The sequence below is a fragment of the Haplochromis burtoni genome, unplaced genomic scaffold (genome assembly GCF_018398535.1).
Source record: "Haplochromis burtoni strain Fernald_Lab_line unplaced genomic scaffold, NCSU_Asbu1 Contig_247, whole genome shotgun sequence".
Lineage (NCBI taxonomy): Eukaryota > Metazoa > Chordata > Actinopteri > Cichliformes > Cichlidae > Haplochromis > Haplochromis burtoni.
The window spans coordinates 57,429-85,092 of NW_024582608.1; the positions used below are offsets into that span (position 1 = coordinate 57,429).

Sequence of the window (27,664 nt, forward strand, 5' to 3'; positions counted from 1 at the left end):
TCTTTGACAGCTTCCTGTCCTGCACTCCCTGTTTAGTGAGTTTTGTGAACATTAAAAAAGTGGCCCAGTTTTCTGCACAGTCTGCAGTTCAGTTACCTGCTGTGTTGCCTTCGGTTCAGTGTTATTGTTATTGTTGCTGAGTCACCAGCTCCTCTGACTCAGTCATCCATTTTGTTATCTGTTCAGTTATCTGCTCAGCCTGCAGTTTGGTCACCTACCCTGTCAGCAGCTCAGCTCAGCTCGTGGCACAGCCTGCAGCTCAACCGTTAGCCCACTCACTGGCTCAGCCTGTAGCCCACTCACCAGCTGCCATTAGCTCTGCCCGCAGCTCACTTATCTGTTCAGTCAAGGGTCTCCATACCTGCTGACCCTGTGTCTGCCTCTGCTGGAGGGTCCAAGGGGCCCGTCCAGCCTTCGTTTGTTCCCGCTGGGTGTTCTGGAGAACCGCATCAGCCTTCGTCTGTTCCTGCTGGGGGTTCTGGAGAACCGTGCCAGCCTTTGTCTAAATCTGCTGGATGGTCCGAGGGGCCCGTTCAGCCTTCTGCCTCCGCTGGAGGAGTCTTCCACGCAGCTGCCCTCAGGACCTGCTCAGGCCTCGATTGTAGGATTCTTTTTTTATTATATTTATGGCCCTTGGGAACCATCCTTAGAAGGCATGGAATATCCTTCCACTGTTATGTCGACAACTGCCAGATTTATCTTCCTCTGAAGCAGAAAGATGCCTTCTGTATTAAATCGCTTCTGTCATGTCTAGAAGATATTGAAACTTGGATGTGCCCAAAACCTTTTAAAAAGTAATTCAAGCAAAACAAAGGTGATCGTGTTTAGTCCAAGCAGACCTTGTGATTCTGCCTCTATTGATTTAGGAACCCAGCAGAGTATTTCAAACTTGTTGTTACTAACTTAGGTTTTAATTAACTGATTTTATTGTTTTAATTTAATTTCAATTATTAGTTTATTTTTAAAACGTAATTTAATGTATTGTTTTTTTCTCATGTAAAGTGTACAGCACTTTGTTTTCAGCTGTGAGTTGTCTGAAAGTGCTATATAAATAAATTGCTAGCTTGCTAGCTAGACCAATTTGTACATCTGTGGGTCAATAGCTGCTTTCTTTAGAAGCAAAGAGGATGACCATAGGCCAACCTTCAGTCTATTAAAAATTCACAGTGCAGTCTCACGCTACCACATAGAACAAATGCCCTCCTTAAATGGTGAGTGAAAGCTTTTAATTTGAATTTATGCAGGTTGATACTGATTAAAACAAGATAGAGTCTTTAAAGTTTTATTTCACAAAAGTATTAATAATCACACATGTATGCTATTCTTTAGATATTATTTAACCTTTTTTTCATTTATACGGAAACAACTTTGTATGTAACCTTGTAAATGTTTGAATAAACTAGGGCGAGCACAACTTTAAATATAGTGTGACGTGTTTCAAAATGTTGACGTCTGTGTTACAGAAACAATGATTATCATCTACATTAGCATTGCAGTTCTGGCAACAACAGCCCTGGCAAAAGGTACTCAGTTTAATAGTATGTTGTACTCAGCTTTCAATACAAAAATACTGATTGAATGACCTATAATTTAAAAATTAGTTATTATAGTTAAAGATTTACATTTGAGGATTACTTATAGTACTTACAGTGCAGTTAGCAATTATACTGGATTAGCCTAAAATTAAAATATATAATTTGTCAGTTTTATTTTATTTATATATTTGGTTTTCTTTCAATCTATATTTTACATGATACGTTTGTTTTTTTTTTCTTTTAGGTTCAGGTGAATGCATTTTCTCTGAATCTTCTGCAACTTGTTTTGGCACTACAGGACAGCCGGTAATTTTTCGTCTGTCATATAAACGTGGTACTTCGATTGTAACCACGAAGGATGACAAACACAGGATTTTGAAAATAAGCAATCAAGGGAAAGTTACATTAGATAAGGAATATGTAAATCAGTCAGACAGCATAGACACTGTAATACTCAAAGTAGGTGAAGCCTCGAAGAAACATTCTGGACATTACCAGTTGGAAGAACATGATCACAATGGAAAGTTACTGAAAAAAATTAATGTATATCTAAAAATACAAGGTAAGTTGTTTTTTGTTCATTTGTTTGTTTGTTTTGTTTTAAACTCAAATTGTGTTGTTTTTGTTAAGATATACAAACTTTTACGTTTTATTAAAAGATTAATAAATGCAGACGTTGAAAACCTAATAAATGTTAAAAAGTCAATAAATGTTAGACATGTAATAGACAATATTTCAGACTTAACAATACATCTATCATAAGTTACATGAATTTTTGTTAATATCAGGAACTGCAGCAACGTGCTTGTGTATGCTAGTGGACTGTAAATTGGAAAGTTAACACTGAATAACAATTTAGAACCAGAACACCAGTGATGGAGTAGCTCACAGTCCATCACAATTCATGTTATTATCTGTAAAATGACAAATCTGATCTTGACATAGAGCACAATTTAGTGTCAACTTAGGTGATTTTTTATTTTATTTTTTTTTTTTTTGCAAATTTCACTTAAAGGCTGATTAGGTAATCACTATGTGGCGATTGTGGTTCAGGGGGTTGGGAAGCTCATCTTGTAATCGGAAGGTTCCCGGTTCAGTCCCCAGCTCTGTCTGTCCTGGTCCTTGTGTCCTTGGGCAAGACACTTCACCTACCGCCTACTGGTGTTGGCCAGAGGGGCCGATGGCGAAATATGGCAGCCTCGCTTCTGTCAGTCTGCCCCAGGGCAGCTGTGGCTACAACTGTACCAGTGAGTGAATGTGAGAGTGAATGAATAGTGGAATTGTAATGTAAAGCGCTTTGAGGGTCTCGAAAAGTGCTATATAAATGCAATCCATTATGTGCAAGTTTGATTCAATTCTCACCAATATTGTAGAAGGATGATGGGCACCTAGCCGTACCATAAGCTCATTGAGTGTTAGGCTTGATGGGCTAATAATTGATTTTAATTTTTAACCTTCAAATCTGCAAATGCAAGTATACTTTTAGTATGTTTGCTTTGCAGATTTTAAAATTATGCACATATGCAGTGTACAGTTAAACAGATATTTAAGGGAAAAGCTAAAAACTGAATTGAAGTTTGAGAATTGTCAGTTACACTGAATATCATCAACATCATAATGCGGATACCTCCTCGGCGCCAGCTGTGGGCTCAAGGCTGGAGCCGAACGAAAACTCCCTGATAAAGACTGTGTGTTTATGGTTCTTCCCATTCCATGCAAGGCCACCTGGGTTGGCTGGCAGACTGTTTACTTAGCCTGATAGGGCAGAGGACACCGTCTCAGCTGAACTAAGGATACGCACTCACTCATCCCCCCTCCCTCTCCAAACGCCTTCGATGCTTGTCCCCTCCTGGAGACCACGGCGGGTCTGGGCCCACGATGCAATAATAGCGCAGGGCAGGATGACTGCTGTGCTTCCTTCAGATTACTCCTCACCCCCTACCCAACCCTATGGCTTGTCACGTGCTCCATAATGTTGTGTTGTGCTCGCCGTGCAGAGGAGTTTTTTTGTTTCCTGTTCTCATGCTGTCCTGCCATAGGAGCCCAGCATGAGTAGAGATCTCTTTTTCCTCTTCTACTTTCCCATTGTTGTGTACTTTTTCAATGTTTTTCTGTAACGCTGCCGATCTCCGACCTGTATTCCCATGTGATGTCTATGTTGTGTGTGTAAGTCGGGGGGGGGGGGGGGTTCTATTCCACTGCGGGGCAACCTGCATGTGGCCAATAAAGCCTTGATTCATTCATTCATATGGGAAAAAACTAAATGCAAACACGGAAGGTTCATGTTTGAAATCTTATTTTTCTTTCAGTAATTTAATTGACACGAACTTTGAATTACTTCCTGATAAGGAAAACATGTACAAGCATAAACACTAATGGTATTTTATCTCAGTCAAGAAAATTGAAACAGGTTTATTTTTTAGTCAAGCTAACAAAATGTGTTTTCTCATTGCTCTGAAATTTGTCACGTCTATGTTTCTTTTCTTTTTTTTTTCTTTGTCCTTTTCATTCTCTCTTCTAGCTCCAGTGTCAAAGCCAGGACTGTCTCAGAAATGCTTGTCATCAGAACAGATGGAGGTCAGCTGCTTCTCTGAAGGAGATGGAGTACAATTTATTTTGACTTTGGATGGTCAGATACTTTCACAAAGCAACAATCACAACCAGTCTCTAAACATCAGTACATCCCAGTTTTCATATCTTACTGTCAACTTACATGGGAAGCAGAATGGAAACCTTAGTTGCCAAGTTTGGAATAATATTAGCAGAAATGAAACAGTTATTCACCTGGCAGCCTGCAAAGGTAGAGTATTTAAAAACTATTGTTTAACAGTTCAATAACATTATCTGATACAGTACTGTAAACCTATTCAAATGGTGGCCCGCGGGCCACATGTTCCCAGAAGTAACCTGCGAGTGGCCCTGCCTGTGGTCATGGCAGAAACGCAGAGAAAACGCAATACATAAATTAATTAATTAATTTAAAAAAAGAAAAAAATGAAATTGTGCAAATATCATTTTTCGATAGGAAATTGTTCGGCTTACTACCGACACATAGCTGGCGAAATAATGTTAGAGAAGATTTCAGCTTTTTTGAGGAAAGTGGTCTGCATATGAAGCGTGTCTGTATGCATGTGACGGATGGGGCTCCATCTATGGCGGGTAAAGTGAGTGGTTTGGCAGCGCGGTGGTTGGCTGTTGCACCTCAGTTGAGAACCTTACACTTCATTGTGCATCAGACGGTGTTGTGCGCAAAACTAAGTACAGAGCTCAAAACGACAATGGACAGCGTCATGACTACAATTAATTTTATTCGCTCCACATCAAGCCTCCAGCACCGCTTATTCCGCATGCTGCTCTCAGAAAACTCTGCTGAGCACCATGACCTGCTATTGCACAGTGTCAGGTGGCTGTCCAAAGGCAGGACACTGGAGCATTTCTGTGATCTCAAAGAGGACATCACAATTTTCCTCTGCAACAGCAGGCAAAAAACCTCCAGAAACAGCAGATGTGACCATTGTCCTTTAAAATGTGTCTGGGTGAGCAAATTATTTATTTCGTTTTGAAAAGGAATTATGAAAACGTTTATTATTTTAAATGTGCTAAAAAGTTTAGTTATAGCTACCTTTTTTAAAATGGACCATTTGGTGTGCATTTGTGAGAAGTCACCAGATTTACAGGGAAAAAAGAATATATCATGATCTGCTGCTTGCTGGCTGCAAAAACATACCTGGCCCAGATAAATTCCTCAGTTTGAAAATCTGGCCCAGCTAACTTTTTAATTGAATAGCCATGCAGTACTGTATATCTTTACATATTTTACTTTAAAGGAATTTAAGTATATATGTGATAAAATTGTCATTGTGCTGGGTCTGTAACCCAGCGTTTATGTTTTTGGGCTTTTTGACTTTGTGTTCTTATGATGGTAGTAATTGTTTCTTAGTCTTTTTCTGTTATTGTTTAATTCCCTCGTTTAATCACTATAATTTCTGGTTCTTAGTCACTTGTTCTTTTAGTAAGTTCCCTTTCACGCCCAGTTGCCTGGTCTTGCCTTTGTATCTCCTGTGTTACTGATTTTTGCTTCTCTGTGTTTTCTATCATGTATAGTTCTGTCTCCATGTTTATTCATCTGATTCCAAGTCGTGTCCCTCGGTCATTCTCTTCCCGATATTAAGTCAGTGTACATGTCAGTGTGTGCTTCCTGTTGGATTCTGACAGTCTCTGTTTGTGTGTAAATCGCATTCAGTTTTCCTTTTCAGTCTCGCTTTTCTGTATTAGTTCCAGCTGTGTTCCCTAGTGTTTCCCATGGCATCATCATCAGGTGTGTATTTAGGCCCACTGTCTTCCTCTGCTCATTGTTGCAATGTCCTGGTTGCTGTGTGTTTCCCTGAGGTACTTCGTTATTCCTGGTTAGCTCCCAGTTCCAAGTTCTTAGTTTCCTGTTTCGGTTTCGTTTTCTTGTATTTAGTGTTCCTGAGTTTTTGGTGTTACAGCAAAAAAGCCGCCCCCTTTAGTTCATCCTTAAGTATTTGATTCCTGCAATTGGTGTCCCAACCTCTGCCTGCCACGCAGACGGTTATGACAAAAACAGTTTCAGCCTCAGTGTCTTCAAATTACGGTATTGGATGTCACTTATGAATTCTTGTGGGTACAAGTTATTATACATACCCTATGATCTTACTGTATATTCAACATCAGGTGGATGGAACAATGGAACAAAATATAAATAAATATCTGAGAAGCATTTTGGTATCTTTCATTTTGTCAAGATATTCAATATTGTCTAACATTTGCTTTTCAATTTCAGATTCTGTTACAACCTTGACAGTGATAGCAACTGTCATCACGCTCTTTATCGTTGTGGCTTTGAGTTTGGCTGTAAAACACTTTTGTAAAAAAACAAGACCAACAACTGTTGATGAGGGTAAGTGAAATACATAAACATTACTTGGGAAAAAAGATTTTTAAAACAATATACCTTCCTCTAAAACGCAATACACCTTTTTGTTTAATTTTCCCCCTCAGATGATGTCGACAGTGACATAACCTACACAGATGTTAAAGTGACAAATGATAACAAATTAAACATAATTAACTCAAGAGAATCAGCTGGGATAGGTTACAGCACTAATGTTGTCTATGAAGTGGATCAGCCATGAAGAAGATGGATTGATGAATTTTTTTGCTTGTATTCCAAAAATGTTTGTTATTGATTATTTGTTATTATGTTTTTCACTGTCGAGTTATCCTAATTACTCAATGATTCAGCAATCAAAAGGACTAACATGAATGACAAGCAAAACTATTTTGTTATTGCTGTGAGTAACATGGTAACAGAGGACAAACTGAAAGCCCCTGATCATTTTTAAACACAAGATGGAGACCTATTTGCATCATTATTTTTGTTGAATAGATTTTTTTGTAACTGGGTTCCGGAGGCAGTTTATAATTTTCGCAAAGATAGGGAGATTAATCAATTACGCTGCATTTTTGACGTCTGCAGTCGGGTGCTCTCATGTTCGCTCCGTTTACGTAGCTCTGTTAGCTCTGTAATTTAGACCAGCGGTTCCCAACCCCCGGGGCCATGGACCGGTACTGGTCTGTGAGTTGTTTGGTACCGGGCCGCGAGTGTTGAGGTTCGGGTGTGAAATTTATGGTTTTCAGGGTTTTTATTCGTTTTTATTGTTAATATTTATTGTTTTTATCGTTACCTCAGTTTCCCTGTGTCTTTTCCTGTGTGTTATGAATAAATTTTATTTTATTTTTTTTGGTACCGGTACTGGTTTTATTTTGTTGTATTTATCCGCGACAGCTTAAAGGCCGGTCCGTAAAAATATTGTCTGACATAAACCGGTCCGTGGCGCAAAAAAGATTGGGGACCGGATTTAGACAATAGGCTGTTGACAGACTAACGTTAAAGTACGGTTCAAAAGGATAAAACAATGCTTGTGTAGTTGTGTCGAATTGTATGCACTTGTGGGAGTTATACGGTACATATAGGTTGCTCTGTCTTTTGCAGACAGCAAGATATAGGCTATAAGCTAGTTAACCTTAGCAGAGCTTCCCGTTGTCCATTCACTCATTAGCTTAGCTGAAACTCCCCACATGGATTTGGCCAACCAAATGGAAAAGAGTGCTCCTGCTGCATCCTCTTGGTCCTCCCCCAGCCAAAACAACTTGATCAAGTTCTGTGTGAAAGCATTTTACACTCAGCGCTGCAGATGAAACCAAACTGATATGTAATGTGTGCAAAAGTCAGATCAGCAGAGGCAGAGATATCAAACATCTGTCAACATCTGTTATGCATAATCATATGCACATAAAGCATTTTATTCCTGGTACTGTCTGCCAACAACCCCCACCAGCACCAATTCATCATCACAGCCATGTTCTGCCCCTGCGAGTCAGTTTCACTGTCTGTTCAGCATCCTCCAACAAGGACAGTCGGTGGTTGGGGTTCATGATGGTCACAATGGTATTTTATTAGTTGTTGGTTTAACCATGGATGAGTCAATGGCTGGTGTTATTTTCTTTTCAATGACGTTCCTTGTTACATGTTCATTGCTGGATTTATGCAAAAACATCAGCTAATATAGCCATCCATAATTATTATAATGGATATAATTAAAGAATACTTACACTATAACATTAATTAGAGTGTAATGCAAAAAACTGGATTTTTACACCTATTTAGAAAACTCTAATATAAATACTTCTCCCCCATGAACAAATACACATACAAACTGGGCGTCTTTGCACTTCTCTGATATATAATGGTGCGTGTATATTAGGGTGCAACGATACACAAAATTCACGGTTTGGTTCGGTTCGATACTTTGGTGTCACGGTTCGATATTTTTTCGATACAAAAAAATGTTCATGCTTTTTAATTTGTCATTTATTAAAATTATAAATATATATTTTAACTCAAAAGTACAGTTTTTAAATTTAATGTTGCTGAAACAACAAAAATAAAATCTATCTGATGAGAAATCACTCATCTTTGGAAAAGAGAGTTTATTACAGAGAAATGGCTCTTTCCAAAATAAAAGCTATACTATACGCTTCTTCTGGGCTATATTCTCAGCAGCATATTAAACATATCAGGTCCCCATAAGGAGAATCATGTGCTAACGGCTGTCTAAATGACTCGGGTAAAGTTTGTAGCATGCGTGCTTGTTGTTTTTGTCTGCTTCCACTTGTCTTTGCACTAGGATGATGTCGGGTAAATGTGCAGTCATATTCGTTGTGTTCCCACTAGTGCGCGCAACACGTTAACGAGCAACTGCGCTAACACACTAGTTCCCACCATGTAATTGAGCATTGCGTGGCACATCCAACATACTGTTTTACTTTGTCCATGACGCGCTTACCTTCAGGGTCATACGTCACATGAAAACCAAAATAGTTCCAAAGCCAGATCTGAATGAGGGTGGGGGAGGTTCAATTTGCCATGTTGCAAGGAGAGCTTAACTTCTGTCTCGCTAGCTTGCCCTGCGCTCAGTGAATCTGCGTTCGACTACTCCGCCTAGGCTGCACTGTCGAGCGCAGATCCACTGAGCGCTCAACACAGACAGCATCGTCAGAAGGAAAGTTGATAAAATAAATTAAAAATTTTGTATTGTTCGATACATATGCGTACCGAACCAAAAGCACTGTATCGAACGGTTCAATATCGATACGAGTATCGTTGCACCCCTTAATTATATATAATATATATATAGATTATCATATATATTATATATATAGATATATGGTGTGGTGTGCTGTGTTTGTATATTATAATATCTCAAAAAGCTTTGTCCATCACACAAGGAATAATATTCAAAATAAAGCTACATTTTTTTTTAAATTACAATTGGTACTGTAACCACATCTCTTTCTCTTTCATTAGGTTACTGTCTCACTGTTTTATTGTATCTTTGTAGATAAAAATAAACACCCTAGTCGTTACTTGTCTGAAGCAGAGACTGTTAGAATGGAAAAAGTTGTGGTCTAAACACACTAGCGCATGTTTGATTCTTATGTCTTATTTGAAACTTCCTGTTAGCGTCTTAACAAAGTTTGGTATACCATACAAGACATGGAAAAAAAAAGTGCTTCAATTGTATGTCCACCACAATTCTGAGAAGCACAGTTCAATAACAGGAAATGAGCTCTTACTGCACCCTACATATCTCATGTTCTGTTACTATAATTTCATGATTTTGCTATCACCAATAAATGTATCACAGTGCATTAACATATGCTTTAAAAATATAATTCACAGTTAATGAGATGACTGTCAGTGTAAAGGTCTGTAAAGACCCGATAAGTATATGGTTTCATTTAATTTAGGAATTCCTCACCATGGACATACTGCAGGTGCTACTCGCACACGTTATATAACCAAGGGCCTGAGGGATGAGCCTCACCACCAACATGTGTTTAACTACTGTCAGTGGGATCATAACTGGCAAGAAAATGTCAGGAATGGGAAATAAAGTGGTTGTTGGAAGGTCTAAATGTCTTAACCACCTGATCACATGCAATAAGGTGATTCTACATTATGGATGTCAAACTACAATCCTCAAGGGCTGGTTTACTGAAACTTTTAAATGTGTCCGTGCTGCAACACACCTGAATAAAATTAGTAGGCCATTAGCTAGACTCAATAGAACTTGACTGCATGTTGAGGTGGCAATTCAGCCAGTTGCTCCATGTTACAGCAGCTCATGAGTGAATGAACATGGTGCAATAAAAGTACTTTTAGAAGTAAATTTAAAAAAATACTTACTTTATTTAAATGTACTTGAGTAGGGTTAGGAGCTGCATCTTTTACTTTAATTGGGTGTCACCCATGATGAAATCAAAACTCAATAATAATGATACAAAAATCAAAATGATAGCATTTTATTCTGTAAAAGATAATTTAATTTTGTTTCAATTCTCATACAAAGCAAAGATCACAACCAATCATCGAGCAACTGGACAGTGGAGAAATCCAGTGTTTCAAATGTTCCCATAAACATAAGCTAACTTCAAATTTTATGTACTAATTTTGGCACCTGGCTGCAGAGGTAACGTTTTTACAAGATTTTGTTTACTAGATTAATAATGTTTTCTGACATATAACTGCATATTTTATTTCAGGGAATATACATATATAGTAAACTAAATTAGTTTTCAGTTATACATACAGCACTGTTTTCGGTCCTATATGTAAGTGTTCAAAAATATAGTGTAACACTACATATGTATTGAAACTTTTTGGGGGAATAATTCAATCAAACTGAAGGTACCGTAACTACATTTGTTTTTCTTCCATTTTATCGGTGTATCTCTGTGTTGTATTTTATCTTTGTAGATAAAAATAATCAACCTAGTGTGACAGTGAGACAGTGAGAATGGAACAACTTGTGGTGTAAATACACTCTATTGTTCATTTGGTTTTCATATCTAATGTGAAACTTCCTGTTAGCTTCATCGAACAAGCTTTGATAATTCACACTATGTTGCTGAGTGTCCTATGCAGGGCATGAAAAAAAATTCAGTACCATGAAAAGAGGTCTGACTGCATGGCAGAGGGCAGATACTTCATTGCAATATTTTGAGATTCTGTTATTTATACTGCTACTTTGTCTTAGAAATAAATAACATAAAGTTTTAAAAATACGTTCCACATTGATGACATAAAAGCCTTAATCAAGAAAGTCTTTCAAGTCTTTTGTATGTTTAAAGTATTAATTAATTATTATTATTATATGTATTTTTTATGAATGTATGGCCTGTTGAAATCTCCCAATTCTTTGAATCTTTGGGCTGAAGGAAGGACAATACTCGGTGTATTTATGCTCAATCAACAATCATTTATTTCCATACAATTCAACACTTAAGAGCATAAGGACCATCATGATGGGGAGACTGCCTGCAAGAGGGTCACAGCAAGTCTCAAAATGGTGACGGGTTGCTCAGCTTTTTATAGTCTCTAGTGGCCCCCATCTAGTCGTAAAAGCCAAAACATCACATTCTTTCTCTGTTACAGCGCCTAAGTTATGACCTCGGCAGTTGTTTCTCTGCTTTCTGTAAGGTGGGGGTGATGGAATGTGGTCTGTCTATCTCCCCTGTCTTAGACACAGAGTCTCCTGCTTACAATCTTCTCTTCATGATTCAACAATTAAGCATGTAATACATTCACAGCAGATCAAGGATACAGAGTGATGCACACTTATCTAATAAACTAATAATGTGAATATGTTCTTTAACTCAAAAGTATAATGAGAACTAAACTACATACAGATCACACACTCTATATTAAAGGGTATAATATGATCTACAGCAGTATCATACATTCAACTACTTTGATTACATATATAAGGTAACATATAGATAACAGAATAATATCACAGTCATTTATGATCCTAATAGACTGTACTTGGTTTGTTACTGTTGTTTTTAAGCCTGTAAAATAAAACTTTAAATGGCACATAACTTTATGTTTATATTAACCCTCACCATGTGCAAACAGGTTCGTATGTAAAAAAAAACACAAAATCTTTATTGACCGTGATCAGCCACGGTACTAACCCTCTGCTGCTGTGCAGCTACTATCTCCTCGTAGTAATTACAGACCTGTGCATGTCTCCCGTGCGGTGGGGGGTGGTGTGGCCAATTTCAGTTTTCACGTCTCTGTTATGTCCTTCCTCACCCCAACTGGCGCAGCAGATGGCCCCCCTCCCTGAGCCGGTCTCTGCCGGAGGTTTCTTCCTGAAAGGGTTTTCCTTCCCACTGTCGCCAAAGTGCTTGCTCATAGGGGTCGATATGATTGTGGGTTTTTCCTGATCTAGGCGCCCTTGAGGCGACTTTGTGTGATGTTGGCGCTAATAAATAAAATGATGAATTGAATTGTTCCACATGTTCATGTTTCCAGTTTTATTGTGTTTGTCATCTGTCTCCGTGCCTTATGTTCCGTTCTATTTCCTGCGTGTCTTTAGTTAGATTCAGTTCAGCTGTGTTCTTACCTGTGTCTAATCATCATTGTTATCCATTGTATTTAAGCCCTCAGTTTCCCTCAGTTCCTTGTCTTGTCATCTCCTAATCCGCATTTGTGTTTTTCAGTTCAGTTAGCCAGCCATTTAGTGTTTCAGTCAGCATTAGTCTATCTTTTAAATTCTGGTCACCCTGCCTGTCCACATCCTTCACCAGCCTGCGAGTCCTGCGTTTGGGTCCTGTCTTCCTCTTCTCCACATTCACACAGTGATCGCCTGGGACACTTTCCATAAATGAAGGATGGATAGTTTAATGTTAATAATCTTTCATATTCTATGGAGCATACTACTAAATAATTTAAATACTAAACACCTTGCTATTTCCCTCCTGAATAGTTGAACTGTCACATTGCTTCACACTGCCAAACTGCAACTGCACTTTATGTACATTCTGTGGTATTCATATTTGTAATTCTGTATTTTTTCTATATACGGATTTCGATTGTTTGTTTTTATTGTGGTTTATGTATATTGTTCATTGTCTCACTTATATATTGTGTGTTTTACATCGCTGTGCTTGAGAGACACTATCGTTTACTTGGCCAATAAATGCAATTCTGATTCAACTAAATACTTTAACAAAAACAGCAACAACACTAACAATAATAATACTTATTTATGTAGCACTTTTAAAAGATGGGCTATTGAAGTTAAAAAGTCCTTTCAAGATAAGATAGAAAAAACCCCAAAAGAAACATTTTGGAGGAGATAAAGGTGAAACAATGTTAGTTATTGGAGAAGGTGGTGAAACACTTTTGAAAGAGAAATAACTATAATGGAGACAAAGAAAAAGGCTACACACACATGCCTTTAAGAGTGATTGAAAGGATAAACGTGAGCTCACCAATCTGATCTCCTCAGGGAAATTATTCAAGAGAATGGGTTCCCCGACAGAAAAAGTCTTTTCCACTTCAGTTTAATCATCTCAGATCATTTTCTTTGTTATAATTTAAGTTGTTAGTGCAACTGAAAAGTCAATAGTAGAATTAAATTAAGGACATTACAGCTCACATAATTTATACTAAGAAATTTAAACTCAAACATCTACACAGTTTGAAAAAATATTCTAACTTACACCAGCAGTCTTTATCCAACTAATATATGACATAATTAGTTGGAAACTTGTATTGTCATTAAAATGAGAACAAATAAAATAACGCCCCAAGTTTCTGAGTAGTTCAATGATTCTACATACTTCCTACATTCTAAGAAAACCACAAGACAAATAGAGTAGATTGCCCAAACTATCCTGCTGCCACTAAGAGGAAGGTGCATGTGAGTAATGCTACGCTTATGATTTTAAAAAATGCACAACAGCTACTATACTTTTAATTTTAAAATGATCCAAAACAGAAGAGATAATAAGAAATAATGCAAAAGAAAGCACAGGTTTACTAAATTATCTTTTTAATCTGAAGTCAAATCTTGCTATTTATGGCTATGTGCGTCATTTAGTATCAGCCACTCTACAAACATTTTATGTTGAATGCCCAGTAGTATACAACCATGTTCAAGAGTATGTATCTTTGATATACATATCAACCATATCTTACTATGCCATCTGGATATTTGTGTTTTCCAGCTTCTAATTCTAATCTGCCTGTAGTTTGGAATATTTTAGCTCTTCTTCTTGGTTTGATGGAAAAGAATACAAAAAAAGGAAAAGGCTGTGCTTTTAATAAAAGCATTTGCCAAAGGTACTGGTGGTAGCATAGTATATATACCTATTGTTTCTGAATACTACATGCAGCCTAGTATTTGACCCGATAATGACTACAGTACTAGTGTAACTGCCTCCTCAATTCTCTCCACACAAGACAAAAAGACCAGACACAAGCCAATCAATAAACTGCAAAAGAAGAGCCTGTATTGTAAATGTGGTGAGTGACTTTTACAATTTTTTTTTACAATTTTGAAAAGTATAATCTTTTTAAATTTGTATATTTGTGTCTCTAAAACTGTCTTCCAATTATATAGATAATCATCATATATCTATATTATCTGAGTGTAGCATTTATGAAATTTATTTTTATTTTTTCTTCTTCATTTTAAAATAAAACTGAATTTTGTTGTTTACTTCGCAAGGTCAATACTGAGCTGTACATCTGCACCTAAAGGATAAAGTTCCCTCTTTTGAAGATGCCAGTGTTCAGATTTTGACTGAGAAGACATTTGGTTTAAAAGAGGAATAAAAGAGGCCATTTATGTCCACTGTTAACAGTTAGTAATAATAATAATAGTAATAATAATATTCTATCACCACAGAAAATGATTTTGGTATACATGATCATCACAGCTCTGGTGTGGACTGCTCTGGCGCAAGGTACATTTTAGCAATTGCTGTATAGAGTTGAACAAAATTGCTATGTTTATAATTTTGATATTAAGATTGAAAGTCATTCACAGCAAGTATTTTACAATAATATTTATTAACTTTATTACAGTGTTGCATTATATAATATGGTGTAAATTGTCTTAGATACAGAGAGGCAGGGTTTTGAAGCAACTATTTTCTAGAATTCTTAATTGGTTACTGTATTCATAAGGGTACATCACATGTAAGATTTTTACTTTAAAAAAAACAAAACAAAAAACCCCACTTCTTTTTTCCCTTTTAGGAGCTTTGGAATGCAATTTAACTCAACCTGGACCACAAAAGTGTTTTGGAGTACTTGACGAACCGCTCATGTTTTACCTACCTACTAATACACACACAAAGATAAGTTTGAAAAAGAATGCATGTAACATTTTAACATTGTCAAGTTATCCATTAAATGTAATAAATAAAAAATACAAGAATCATATTACAGTCTTCAAAAATGGGACATTTAAGATCAACAAGTCAACAAAAAATGACTCTGGAGAGTATATGGTGGAAATACACAGCTCTACTAATGGTTCATTACTGCACACCAAAAACATCTATCTGGATATACAAGGTAGGATTGAATATTTTTTTTTTTCAAATAACATTTAACAGCAATGTACACTTTAGAAATGTGGTGTAAAGATAAATAGAAATGATCAAAGTCTTTTAATTTTTACCTGACTTGTTACCTGAAATTACAAGTAATCACAGGGTAATTATGCCTTAGTCGCAGGTTGTATTATAACGTTTGCTTTAAAAATAAATAACTTAAATTGAATTATTTATAAAAATGTTGTGTTTTTAGTTGCATACTCCCATTTTCACTTTCAAACTGAAAAAAAAAACTTACACAAGCATAATGATGATAGTTTGCAGGACTGGCACTGGATCTTTTGAATTTCAAACAGCACTGCATCTACATGCATGACTATATTTGCAAATATATCTATGTCTTTCAGCTCCTGTGTTAGAGCCAGCTACATCTCAGTTGTGTTTGTCACCAGAAGAGAAAATAATCAGCTGCTCTTCTGAGGGAGATGAAGTAGAGTTTATGTTGTTTTTGGACGATAACCTATTGTTACAGACCACAACTAAGAGTACAGAAAAAAGCAGCATTTCAAAGGTTACCGTCACCTTACATGCTCAACTGATGGGAAAACTGGCATGTATTGTTCAAAACAATGTCAGCAGACGCCAAAAGATCATCCTCATTACAAGCTGCACGGGTAATTAATTACATTAAATTATTTAATTCTATTTTATATCACAATTTTTAAAAAAATCTATTAATTTGATTATTGTAATTATGTCATAGCTATCTTGTGTATGAGTGTGTTTTCATTCCCTTTACTGAAAAAAATGTTCTGGAAATATACAGTCTGATGCATCAATATTAAATGCATATCTAAAGACTATGACTTCAGGTCATGTAACCCTTAAATAAGATACAATATATACAATACTTTTAAATATATACAATATATTTATATATTTATATATTTTCTAGGTACTGTTGTGACTGTGGCTGTGGTAGCAAGCATTGGCACTCTACTTCTTGTTTTGGCTGTTTTTCTTGGTGTAAAGCATTTCAATAAGAAAACTGACCCCATGACTGTCAATAAAGGTAAAAGAAACACCGCACTTAATTTTCACTTAATTCTTTTTCATTCAGTTTACAAAAAAAGAAAAAAATCAGTTTACTTGATAATCATAAAAATACTTTTGCAAATCATAAATATGTGCGGTGGGAATATTTACCTTATTTCACCATCTTTTTTCGTTTTTTTAATTTTTCAGATCATAGTGAAGACAATATCATCTACTCAGATGTTAGAGTCAAACAGCATGCAAGAAAAACAGCATCCGATTAACACGCAAATGAATGTTGTCATCAAATATTTTTTCTGACCTTGCCTCAGCATTATGCTCTCTCTGTTTAAATGCAAGACTGCCTTTATTGTGCTCTGTTTTCCGTGATAATCTTTGTCCCATTTCTTTTAACCTACTGACCTGAATCATAAACTTTAATTCTGTTAGAATTTTGACCAGAATCTAAACCTGTCTAATCTTGGAGACTCAATAAAGTTTACTGGTCAGTAATACTTTCATACATGTGCTCAAATTGCTGATTTGCTTGTGATTTGGGGTATGGGTGCTCACAGCAAATGTGAGTTGTGGTTCTTGTTTTAGGTCAGTAATCTTCACTGCGTGGATTGTCGCGACTTTTAGAACCACAAACTATACAGTGATCCCTTTTTTTGTGCAATTTTCCATGTATTTTTTTTTCTTTTTTGAACAGCGCATTGTATTCTGCGTCCTTATTGGCTGTAGGCCATTGTCAATCAATTTCGTGCCCTGTCTCCTGTCCAGTACAGAATGCGTTCAGGTTGTCAAATTTACATAAATCTTCGATCCCTAGCAGTGTGACTCTGAAGTGCTGTACTGTATGTTTGTAAGTTTTCTCCCCAACAAACACAACAATGTCGACAAAACGCTTTGCACCGTCAAAGGCAAACCAAAACCAAAGTGCCTTTGGCTTAATTCTATAATACTAGACTTATTCTTCTAAGAAGGTTTAAACTTTGAGAGTGTTTAAACAAGAAAGAAAAGTGTGAAAATGTTCATGCCTGTCTGAGAAAAGTGTATAAAGTGTATGTAGTGAGGGGTTTTACAGCCTAAAACATCTATAACAATTGTAAAAGTTGGCTACTTCGCGGATTTCACCTATTGTGGGTTATTTTTCGAATGTAACGATAAACGAGGGACCATTGTCACTACCTGATCTGTACTGGAAACCCGATCCGTACCACACATGTGCGAAAGGCGTCTACTTCCGCTTGAAGCATTTTATGATAGTTATGGGTCAGAGTATCCGTTAAGATGTTAACAATAATAAGTCTCTCTTAAAATGTTTGCAATAATGAAACATTTCAATATAATGAAGACATAAATGAAAAATAAAAAGCTAGTTATGGATCAGGACTCCCCGATCCTTACTGCGCATGTGCAGATGTTCTCTTCTTCTGTTTTGTTTAAGTCTGTAATTAGGTGCCATTCTTCTTATTTTACAGCGCTGTTGTTCAATCGGGGGAAGCTCTCCGTTGAGAGAAGGGGGACGGATCGGTACGGTACGGATCGGGTTTCTGGTACGGATCTGGTTGTGACAACCACTGTATCCCGCTTTCAGTGACCTGCTAAACCATATGATACTGCCAAAATGACAAAGAAGTTAATAGAAAGTGGTATACTATACTTTAGATGTTGTTAAAACCATGACATACATATAGCTCAGTAATCATTTGTCAAGGTTTGTGATCATGTGGCATTTTGGAAATGTAATAAAAAAGTCTGTTCTAATCTTTGACACATATCTTTTGCACTGTCTTGTATATAGTAATAACTGTTTGGCTATACAAAGCTTTCAAACAAAGAACAAAGATAGTCACAATGTAGAAAGTGCTAAATTTGGAGTAATCTTACCATAAAACTTGTAAATGAAAATAAGTGTTTTCCTTTACATTCATCAGCTTGTGATTACTCATTGTTCTGTGATAATCTTGAATATCTGGTAACATTTAGAAACTGTAAAAACAATTGGTATGAGAGACAATTTGAGTTGCAAGTAATGCAGTGATCAGCACTCACCACATGGTGGGGAAAACGTCTTTACAAGTAACCAAAAGCAACAGTGCAAAACTAAAGTGTTTTCTATTAGTCTAGATTATTCTTAATCCTGACATAGGCTTGTGTCTGCTATGCTGTACCTCAAGATATACCACCAGGTTTCATGGTAGTATCCATATAATATTTAGCATGATTTAAGATGGTCGCTGTCCAGATACAATGCAAGCAAGAGTGTATGATATAGATGCTTTAAGTACTTGTTTACGTTACTTTTAGGAGTAATAAAGATTCAACGATTCTTTTATTGTCAATTTTCTACATGTACAGGACATACAGGAGAATCAAAATGCTCTAGGTGATGTATAAAAATCAAACCTATGTAGAAGATATGTGCAAGATATGAATAAAATAAATGAATAGAGCAGCTTGTGACATGTACAAGAACATTAGTGCAAATGACCAAAAGCAACAGGTATGACCATGGTGCAAATTGCCTGGTGGATAAAGCTACTCAGCAGTCTATTGGACTGAGCCTAGATGTTGTCCTTCCCCAAGGGAAGCTGAAGAGGGAGGGTGAAAGGTGGGAGTGGTCACCAGCGATGCTTAAGGTAAAGTCTCAGGCCTTTTCCTTATATCTTGTGGGAATTAAAATGTCCATGAGGGAGGGCAGAGTGGCAGAAATGATAAGTACATAGTACATTGAATTTAAAAACTTTAACTAATAAGCTAAACCAATAGGTACAATAGCACTGAGAGAACTCCCCACAACAGACAGGGGTTATTTTAAAATGTTGATGTTTTATGCTGATGTCAGCCTTGTTAAGATGTTAGTCAAGTACATTATATTCATCATCATTGTGTCATTGTAAAGCCATATAATGTTCTGAAAAAATATTTTTTAAATGCTTGAAGATGATCTAATGGAAACTTTTCCTAATTTGTGTGACTCTGCCCTTTGACCTTAAAGCATTATGAACTAAAATCGAGTATTTTATTATGTTTACTCATAGGATTGCAGCAGAACTGGCTGAAATTTGTGGTCAAAGATGGTCAAAGAAGATATCTGAACATTTTTCATATTATTTATTACGAGGCCGGATGTCAGAAATCTTCTAAATGTGTATATTTAATACAGTGCTGTATAACATTGCAACAGATAACTATGTCATTAATACTACTACTCAAGCTAAATTGACAGAATCTTTAAAAATCATTCATGTCAGGTATACGTCAGTAATTTTAAAAATAAACAAGTTCAAATATATACAAAATATATGAATTTTGATTTTATGCAAAAATACATGACTTTCCCCCTAATTTCCTGCTGCGTAAGGGGAGGGGAGGTCTGGAAACAGGGGCTCTTCACACACAAGGAAATCATCACACAATTCCAAAAACACAACACACCAGCAACTCAGCTTGCCCAGGGCGCCAAGGGAAAGACAATCCTGCACACAGGAACAAGCGGTTAATCCAGCGAGAAAAAACAAACTTACTACCGAGGTTACTCAATAGTCCAACGATGACATGTTTCCAGCCACTGCCTTAAGTAGTGGACACTGGTGAAGAGATGAGCCACAGGTGCGTGATGATTCACAGGTGCAAGGGCCAGGGGCGGGAGCCCGCAATGAGCTCCACCCAGGCGACACACGGCGAGCGTGAGGGAGAAGGAGAGGGAAAGGAAAACAAGAAACATATGTAGCCAACCTGGGTCAGCTGGGCAGACACGGGGACCATGACAACTTAGATACTGACTTGGCCATTGAAATGATCTCATCTCTGTACCACGCAAAAATCTTTGCCCATGTAGACGTCAGTTTACGTCCTTCTGCTTCTACTACAAGAAAAATTGTTTTTCATTACATCTATTGTTTTGTGATGAGTGATTGTTCTGGAATAATCTAACCTTTATGTAACCTGTAGAAGCAACTGTAAAAATACTTGGTATGAGAGATACATTTGACTTGCAAGTAATACAGTGATCAGCACATGGAGGGTGTGACAATAAGCAATACAATGCTGACTACTTAATCTACAAGATATTGTAAAAATATATGTACAGGCTATTATTGTAGCATTCTTGTTTAAAACATGAGTGCAGAGCTGTATACTTGTACCTCAGTCGATGTCTGTATATTCAGAACCATGTAGGAGGGAGCTCTAATTTTAAATATATAAATGTGTAGAGAAATCTGTAAATATGAGTTTTACTACACCCTAACCCTAATATTCTGTAGAGAGCAAGTAGTATTTAACACAGAACATACCACCAGGTCGCAGCAGTACCGGTGACTTAACCCACCAGCTGCTTAGATGGTGGTGGTGGTGGTGGTGGGGTTGTCGATGCAGTTTATAACAGAGGACAGGAGTCACAGGCCTGGGATCATTTGCTAAGGTAAATGATCTGGTTCCTACATTATATTGTGCTTTTCTCCTCAAACACTGTCCACTCAAAGTGCTTTTATACATATTTATATTGGAGAATGTTTCTCTGACAAACCTGCTACATAACAAATGACACTGTTGGTCCATTTTTTACATTTTGTTTCTCCCTAGTTTATTTCTGACCTTCTTTCCTGTACAGTTTCACTGATTTGATGAAGGTCCCACTGGGATTTTCACATATTTTGAGAGCTTACTTCATGTGTGTGTGTGTGTGTGTTTTTTTCCTTTTTGTCTAATGGCAGAGTGCCATGAGAGGAACTGTGGTACTGGATGAGGAAGTCAGAAGTATGTGATGGTGGTGCAGGAGATGTAAGAGAACAGCAAAACAGTGATAAGGTGTGCAGTAGGAGTGACAGATGAGCCCAAGGTCTATGTGGACTTTGGTGTTCAGGGTGCATGAGGGTCGATGAGTTTAAATACCTGGAGTCAACCAAAGCACTGGACAGTACACGAGTGGTGAAGAGACTGTAGGCAGGCTGGAGTGGGTGGAGACGAGTATCAAGCATGATTTATGTCAGGGTAAAAATACAAGTTGGTAGTGAGATAGTTCATTGGTGGCACTGACAAAAAGACTGACTAATGGTAGCAAAGCTAAAGAATTTTCATTGGGAGTGAACAAGATGAACAAGATTAGAATATATAAAACAAATTACACAAGGTGTGAGTTTGAGATGCATTGGAGGAAGGATGCTGGATACACTGGACAACGGATTTTGAATATGGAGCTGCCAGGTAGGGATACTGTAAGGACAGGGATGAATAATAATTCCTGTTATATTCTTGATAAACAAATCCGTTTTCTGATAAAAAATCATTAAAATCATTTATTCACCTTTACATCAAACTTGTGAACTAGAATTAGTGTTATCATTCCATGCAAGCCTTTTGAGTGACTAAATAATGCAGTAATCAGCACTTGCCACATGATGGGGCCAATGCTTTTCACAAGTAACTAGAAGCAATAAAATACAGACCATATGGTCTGTACAATATTATGGGCAATAAATGTATGCACAATTGAAATATCTGCACTTATAAGTTAAAAGCTGTATATGCGTAACTCAGTCCATGTGTAAGTAATTAGATTTGTCACACTCTGAACAATGCTCAATGTTCTCATGTGTATGAGTCTGCAAATACATATCTCAAATCTGTTTATATAAAGAATTTAGTACATTTGTAAGAATTAATGAAATTCACCATCAGTGTTTAAAGGTATATGGGGTGTTTAGATAAATATGCCCCTAGCAAGAAAAACATCTTTTCCGGCAAATTTGTTGTTTATTTTAACAAGAAACCGAGGTTCTCAAGTGATCAATCAAGATATTAAGGAATTTAATTCTTATTATTTCTGTCTTTGTTTAATTTTTTATTTTTAGTTTGTATCAGTAATTATCCATATTTTGATGCATTGACCTGTAAATAACTATTTTTTAAGGAGAAATGTTTGTAAAATAAAATTGCTGAATATAGCTGTATCTCAATTGCTTTTTACACAAATTTGTGAATGTAAATTTTAAATGTGTTTCATTTTCAGTTTTCTCTCTTTAGTTACGTTTCAGTACATGCAAACGTTGCCTCGTTTAAAGAGAAAAAAAGTGTAAAGTAAGTGTAATTCTTCCCAAATCTTTTTGTTAACAATTAAATAATAATAATGAAAACATAAACTTATTGTACCTTTTAACTTGTTACGTTGCATACTTGCCAGATGTAAGATGAACTAACCAAAATAGTTTACAGAACGTAAAGTAGAAGAACAGAGCTCTTAGTAAGAATAGAGTTCTTAGTAAACTGGGTTTGAATATAACTGCTTCCGTTCTTATCATAAGAGAAGGCAAACAGCAAGGAAGACCATAAAACCAACCCTCTGCCAGTGAAAAATCAGTCACTGAGTCTTACACAGCAGCGAACAATACGTGACCAACTTTTAAATGTGGTGAGTGACAGCCTGGAATTTGAATCTATGTAAGCTGATAATTAATTTAGCATTTTGGATCAATAATCCATATATGCTATTTCACTTTGATTGCCCATATCTTTTTTAATTTATTATGAATATTATGATTATTACTATTGTGTTATTTTATATCAAATGCATTTTTTTTAACTTAGCCTCACAATTACTTGAGTAAGATTAGCTAAACATAACCTTTTAACCTTATATATATTTTCTTCTAGCATTAAAAGTAATACGTTATGATAATCAAATTTTTTACTGCTGTGTTATAGAAACAATGATTTCCTTCTACATGAGTATTGCAGTTCTGGCAACAACGGCTTTGGCAAAAGGTATTTGCTGTAAAGTAAGATATTTTACCTGGGTTTCAAAAAAGACACACTGAATGAGAGAGTAATGCAGAAGGCAATCATTCGCACATTCAAAAAAATTGACTTAAAACAAAAGATAGAAATCATCTTGGACCAACTTTAATGTTAAATTTACATGAATTTTTTTTAAATATAAGAAATTAAGGATGTATCTCACCCCGTGGTACTTCAGATAGGCTCCTCCTCCCCCCCCGCGCTACCCTGAATTATACATGCCATAGAAAACGGATGTGAAAGGCAATAAATTAATATAATAAATAATGTTTTCCAGTCGGTGTAAATGTTTTAAAAATGTGCTCTTTTTTGTTGTTTTAGATTCAATTGTGTGCCATTTTTCAGAATCTCCTGGAAGTCATCATTGTTTCGGAGCTGCAGGACAGCTGCTAATTTTTCATCTGCCATTTAAACCTAACTCTTCACTTTTAATCATGAAGGATGACAAACACTGGATTTTATCAAAAAAATATCAGGGGAAAATAAAATTAAATGAGGAATATGCGGATCAGTCACAAAGCATAAGCAATGAAATGCTTAAGTTAGGTAAAGCTATGAAGAAACACTCAGGATATTACGTGTTGGAGGAATTCGATCATCATGGAATATTACTGAAAAATGTGAAAGTGTATTTGAAAGTACAAGGTAAGTTTATTATCATTATTATTATTATTTATTTGTTTATTTATTTTTTTAAATCAAGATTTTGTTCAATCTCAGGTTTTTTAGGTTATGTTATTAACAAAACACTGAATGCACAAATTGTAAAAAAACAAAACAAAAAAAGGTGAAAAAGTATTGGTGGCGAATGACTTAAGATAAACAAATGTCAGAAATGAAACTTAATGATGTCTAAGCTTTAATTTGTATCAACAACTACAGCACCGTACTTGCAGTTACTGAAGAATAATTTGAAAAATAACTAATATTTAGGTTAAAACTACTAATTACCACTTTAACCTTTCAAATGATTTGCAATATTTATTTTGTTGTTTCAGAAGATATTGAAACATCCATGTACAGTGTACTGTGAATTAATATTTAAACAGAAAAGTGGAAAATTGAATAAAAATTCAAAAATAAATACACTGACCAAACAGGATTCATGATTACATTATAATTTTCATCTTAGACTTTCAACTAGTATGACAAAACAAATTAATAGTTTTACATTTTAACAGGATTTAATAATAATGTAATTAGCTATGAGACAACTTAAATTATTAAATAATTCTCATTGTTTTTCTGATAAAAAAAAACATGTTCCTCTGGAACATGTTTTCTTTCTTTCTTTCTTTCTTTCTTTCTTTCTTTCTTACTTACTTACTTACTTACTTACTTACTTACGAATCTTTCAGCTCCAGTGTCAAAGCCAACACTGTCTCAAACATGCTGGGCACCAGAACAGATGAATGTCAGCTGCGTCTCTGAGGGAGATGTACAATTAATTTTGACTCTGGACAATCACTTTCTGATACAAAGCAAAGACCAACCCCTGAGCAACTGGACAACTGAGAAATCCATTGTTTCAAAGGTTACCATCAACTTGCATGGGATGCTGACAGGAAACCTTATGTGTCGAGTTTGGAACAATGTCAGCAGAGATGAAACAACTATTCACCTGGTAGCCTGCAAAGGTAGTACATTTGGTTAACAGATTAATAATTTTTTTTGACATATCACTACACACTTTCTTTTCAAGGAATTTAAACAGGTTAAATTAAAGCAGCGGTCCCCAACCTTTTTTGCGCCACGGACTGGTTTAAGCCCGACAATATTTTCATGGACCGGCCTTTAAGGTGTCGCGGATAAATACAACAAAATAAAACTAGTACCGGTACCGAAAAAAAAAGAAGATTTATTCATAACACACGTGAAAAGACCCAGAAAAACCGAGTTAACGATAAAAACAATAACAAAATAATGTTGAAAACCGATAAAAACCCTGAAAACCATACATTTCACACCTGAGCCTCAACTCTTGCGGCCCGGTACCAAACGACTCACGGACTCAGGGATTGGGGACCGCTGAATTAAAGTATTAAAGCAAATTAAATTAAACACTTCAGCTTTCAAACAGAGTCCTGAAATTCAATATTGTTTGACATTTGCTTTTGCATTCTAGGTTCTGTTACAACTTTGACAGTGGCTGTGATCACAAATGTCATCATGCTCTTTGTCATTGTGATTTTGAGTATGGTTATAAAAAAGTTTTGCAAAAAAAGAAGACCCGCAAAGGCTAATGAGGGTAAGTAAAATAAAATAAAGAAAAAATAAAATAGGAAATATAGTCAGGAAAACGATTATTTAAAGAACATAGTTTCCTTCAAAACACAAAACACTCTTTTTGCTTGCTTTTCTCCCACAGGTAATTTGGATGATGAAATTATCTACACAGATGTTAGAGTGATAAGAGAGGCCAATTGAAACTGCATTTTCTGCACTGAAACCCAATGCAGAAAAATCAACATGATAAAAGTTCCAGCCCTGAACTTGATCTTTAGGCGGATAAGCAGCTATTAAGATAGATGGATGGATCAGTAAATACATACTAAAATCAGCATCGAACTCCAGGAAACTATGTCATGATTGTTCTAACCTGGTTTTTTTTATTTTATTTATTTGTTTTGCTTTAATGTTGAATTTTGCTTTGTAGTTGATTAAAAAAAGTTCAAATTTTAGCAACTATACACAAACACACACACAGAAGATCACTTTTTAAAATCACAATATAATTGATATTAGGGCTAACGTTATAGCACTTGAGAGTTTTTGCGATTTACGTTGAATTGTGCAGCTATATGACATTTTTACTAAACCTGTATTTGAATGTTTGAAACTATTTTAGAACTTTCTAAATACTTGGAAAAGGGAGAAAATAATTTTCTTTACCCTAGATCCTGGTTTCTAATTCAATGGCCATTAAAAATGAAGTATGAGTGATGTTTTTATTGAAGGTGTGTAGGATCATTTATTTCTTTATTATTATTTCCTAGATGCTACGTAATGATTCTCAATGACTGTTCAATTTTGTGATTTTACTGCATTTTCCTGTAGTTTTTTTCTTTTTCTTTACTGTAGTCACCAGACTTGTACATTGCACTGTTTTCAACCTAAAAGTCAATGTCTCCTGTGCAAATGACTAAACTCCCCAGTGACAGCAATTCTTATGAATGTGAAAATGCTACTTCCCACCACTTAAGGAACTTAAATGCTAAATACTCTGTATATGTGGCCACATCTCATTCTCTTTGATTCTGTCAATGTATCTCATTGCTGTATTTCATCTTTGTAGATGAAAATAAACACCCTAGGTTGTTACTATGGCTTAAGCAGAGAATAGAACAAGCTGTGGTTTGAACACACTCTGGTTTTCATGTCTTATGTGAAACTTCCTGTTTGTTTCTTTAAAAAAAAACCTTTGGTAATAGTGACTATGTTGATGAGTGTACCAAGTGGATGGAAGAAAAAAAAAACTATAATGGTATGTTCACTGCTTTTCTGAGAAGCACTTTACAGAAAAGACGTCTTACTGCATGGCAGACAGCTGATGCTTTGTCGTTATATTTTTAGGATTTTGTTATCAGTATCAGTAGAATGATAAATATATGAAATTTTTATATGATGTTTTAAAACATCATTTACACTTCATGATGCTACTCTCAGTGTAAAAGTCTGCAAAGCAACAAGTGAAAAGGTACAATAAGTGTATATTCTCATTTCATTCAGTATTCCCCAAATGCAGGAGTAGTTTATGAAACTGGAAAATGTACTGCAATCGTACTGTGAGGTCCATTTTCTCCGCAATACTGGAGAACACCGGAGAAGGTATAAATCATGTTGCTGATCCAGAATCCTTCCCTTATTTTTTTATTCTTATTATTTTATTATTATAGCACTAACAATAAACAATAAGTAATAACTATAAAATAATTTATTTATGATGATTCAGTATTTCAGAATATCCACTGTGCAAGGCAGAAAGCTTATTAAATGTTTAAACTCTAGCGATACAATAATTTTGCTACTGTAAAAGCAGCATTTTTGTCATATTTGAAATATAAATCTAACATAATCTGTGTCTTAATGCATTTTCTTTTAAAATACATGTGTGTGGGTTTTTTTTAATATCGTAATTATAACAATCCATAATTATGTGGATATGCATATTAGATAGTTTATAGTTACTAGGTTTTACGTGGCCTAGGACACAATTTAAAAACTGGTATATAGTTTGAAGTCCACACGTTTCACCCAAGTTGAAATGGGGACTCTGAGTCGCTGCATCTTGTAGCTGTGTCGTCTTAAATTGGTCATGTGATTTTGACGCGCCGGCGCATCTGAGG

At 35.9% G+C, this 27,664-nt stretch overlaps 3 protein-coding genes across 3 annotated transcripts in view; all 3 read left to right on the top strand.

Annotated features, from left to right (window-relative positions):
* The window catches only part of LOC121815594, a 112,325-nt gene that overhangs the window by 29,024 nt on the left and 55,637 nt on the right, over window positions 1–27,664 (top strand). The gene's annotated exons all lie outside the window — the stretch shown is intronic.
* Window positions 1,107–7,190, top strand: LOC102305572. The gene is made up of 6 exons (XM_042227177.1): window positions 1,107–1,211; window positions 1,464–1,523; window positions 1,780–2,097; window positions 4,057–4,335; window positions 6,340–6,456; window positions 6,558–7,190. The coding sequence occupies exons 1-6, from the start codon at window positions 1,196–1,198 to the stop codon at window positions 6,689–6,691; spliced, it is 924 nt and encodes a 307-aa protein (XP_042083111.1). The 5' UTR covers window positions 1,107–1,195; the 3' UTR covers window positions 6,692–7,190.
* Window positions 14,204–18,264, top strand: LOC121815595. The gene is made up of 6 exons (XM_042227176.1): window positions 14,204–14,439; window positions 14,825–14,882; window positions 15,178–15,498; window positions 15,887–16,153; window positions 16,435–16,551; window positions 16,725–18,264. Exons 2-6 carry the CDS (start codon window positions 14,828–14,830, stop codon window positions 16,796–16,798), a joined length of 834 nt encoding a protein of 277 aa, XP_042083110.1. The 5' UTR covers window positions 14,204–14,439; window positions 14,825–14,827; the 3' UTR covers window positions 16,799–18,264.

Bases quoted from the DNA above. Each gene is read 5' to 3' on its own strand.
- LOC121815595 (XM_042227176.1), top strand. From the start codon at position 14,828: ATGATTTTGGTATACATGATCATCACAGCTCTGGTGTGGACTGCTCTG. The intron at 14,883-15,177 runs GTACATTTTAGC...TTTCCCTTTTAG, and splicing joins GTGGACTGCTCTGGCGCAAG to GAGCTTTGGAATGCAATTTA. The intron at 16,154-16,434 runs GTAATTAATTAC...TATATTTTCTAG, and splicing joins CCTCATTACAAGCTGCACGG to GTACTGTTGTGACTGTGGCT.
- LOC102305572 (XM_042227177.1), top strand. The intron at 1,524-1,779 runs GTACTCAGTTTA...TTTTTCTTTTAG, and splicing joins AACAACAGCCCTGGCAAAAG to GTTCAGGTGAATGCATTTTC. The intron at 6,457-6,557 runs GTAAGTGAAATA...TTTCCCCCTCAG, and splicing joins ACCAACAACTGTTGATGAGG to ATGATGTCGACAGTGACATA.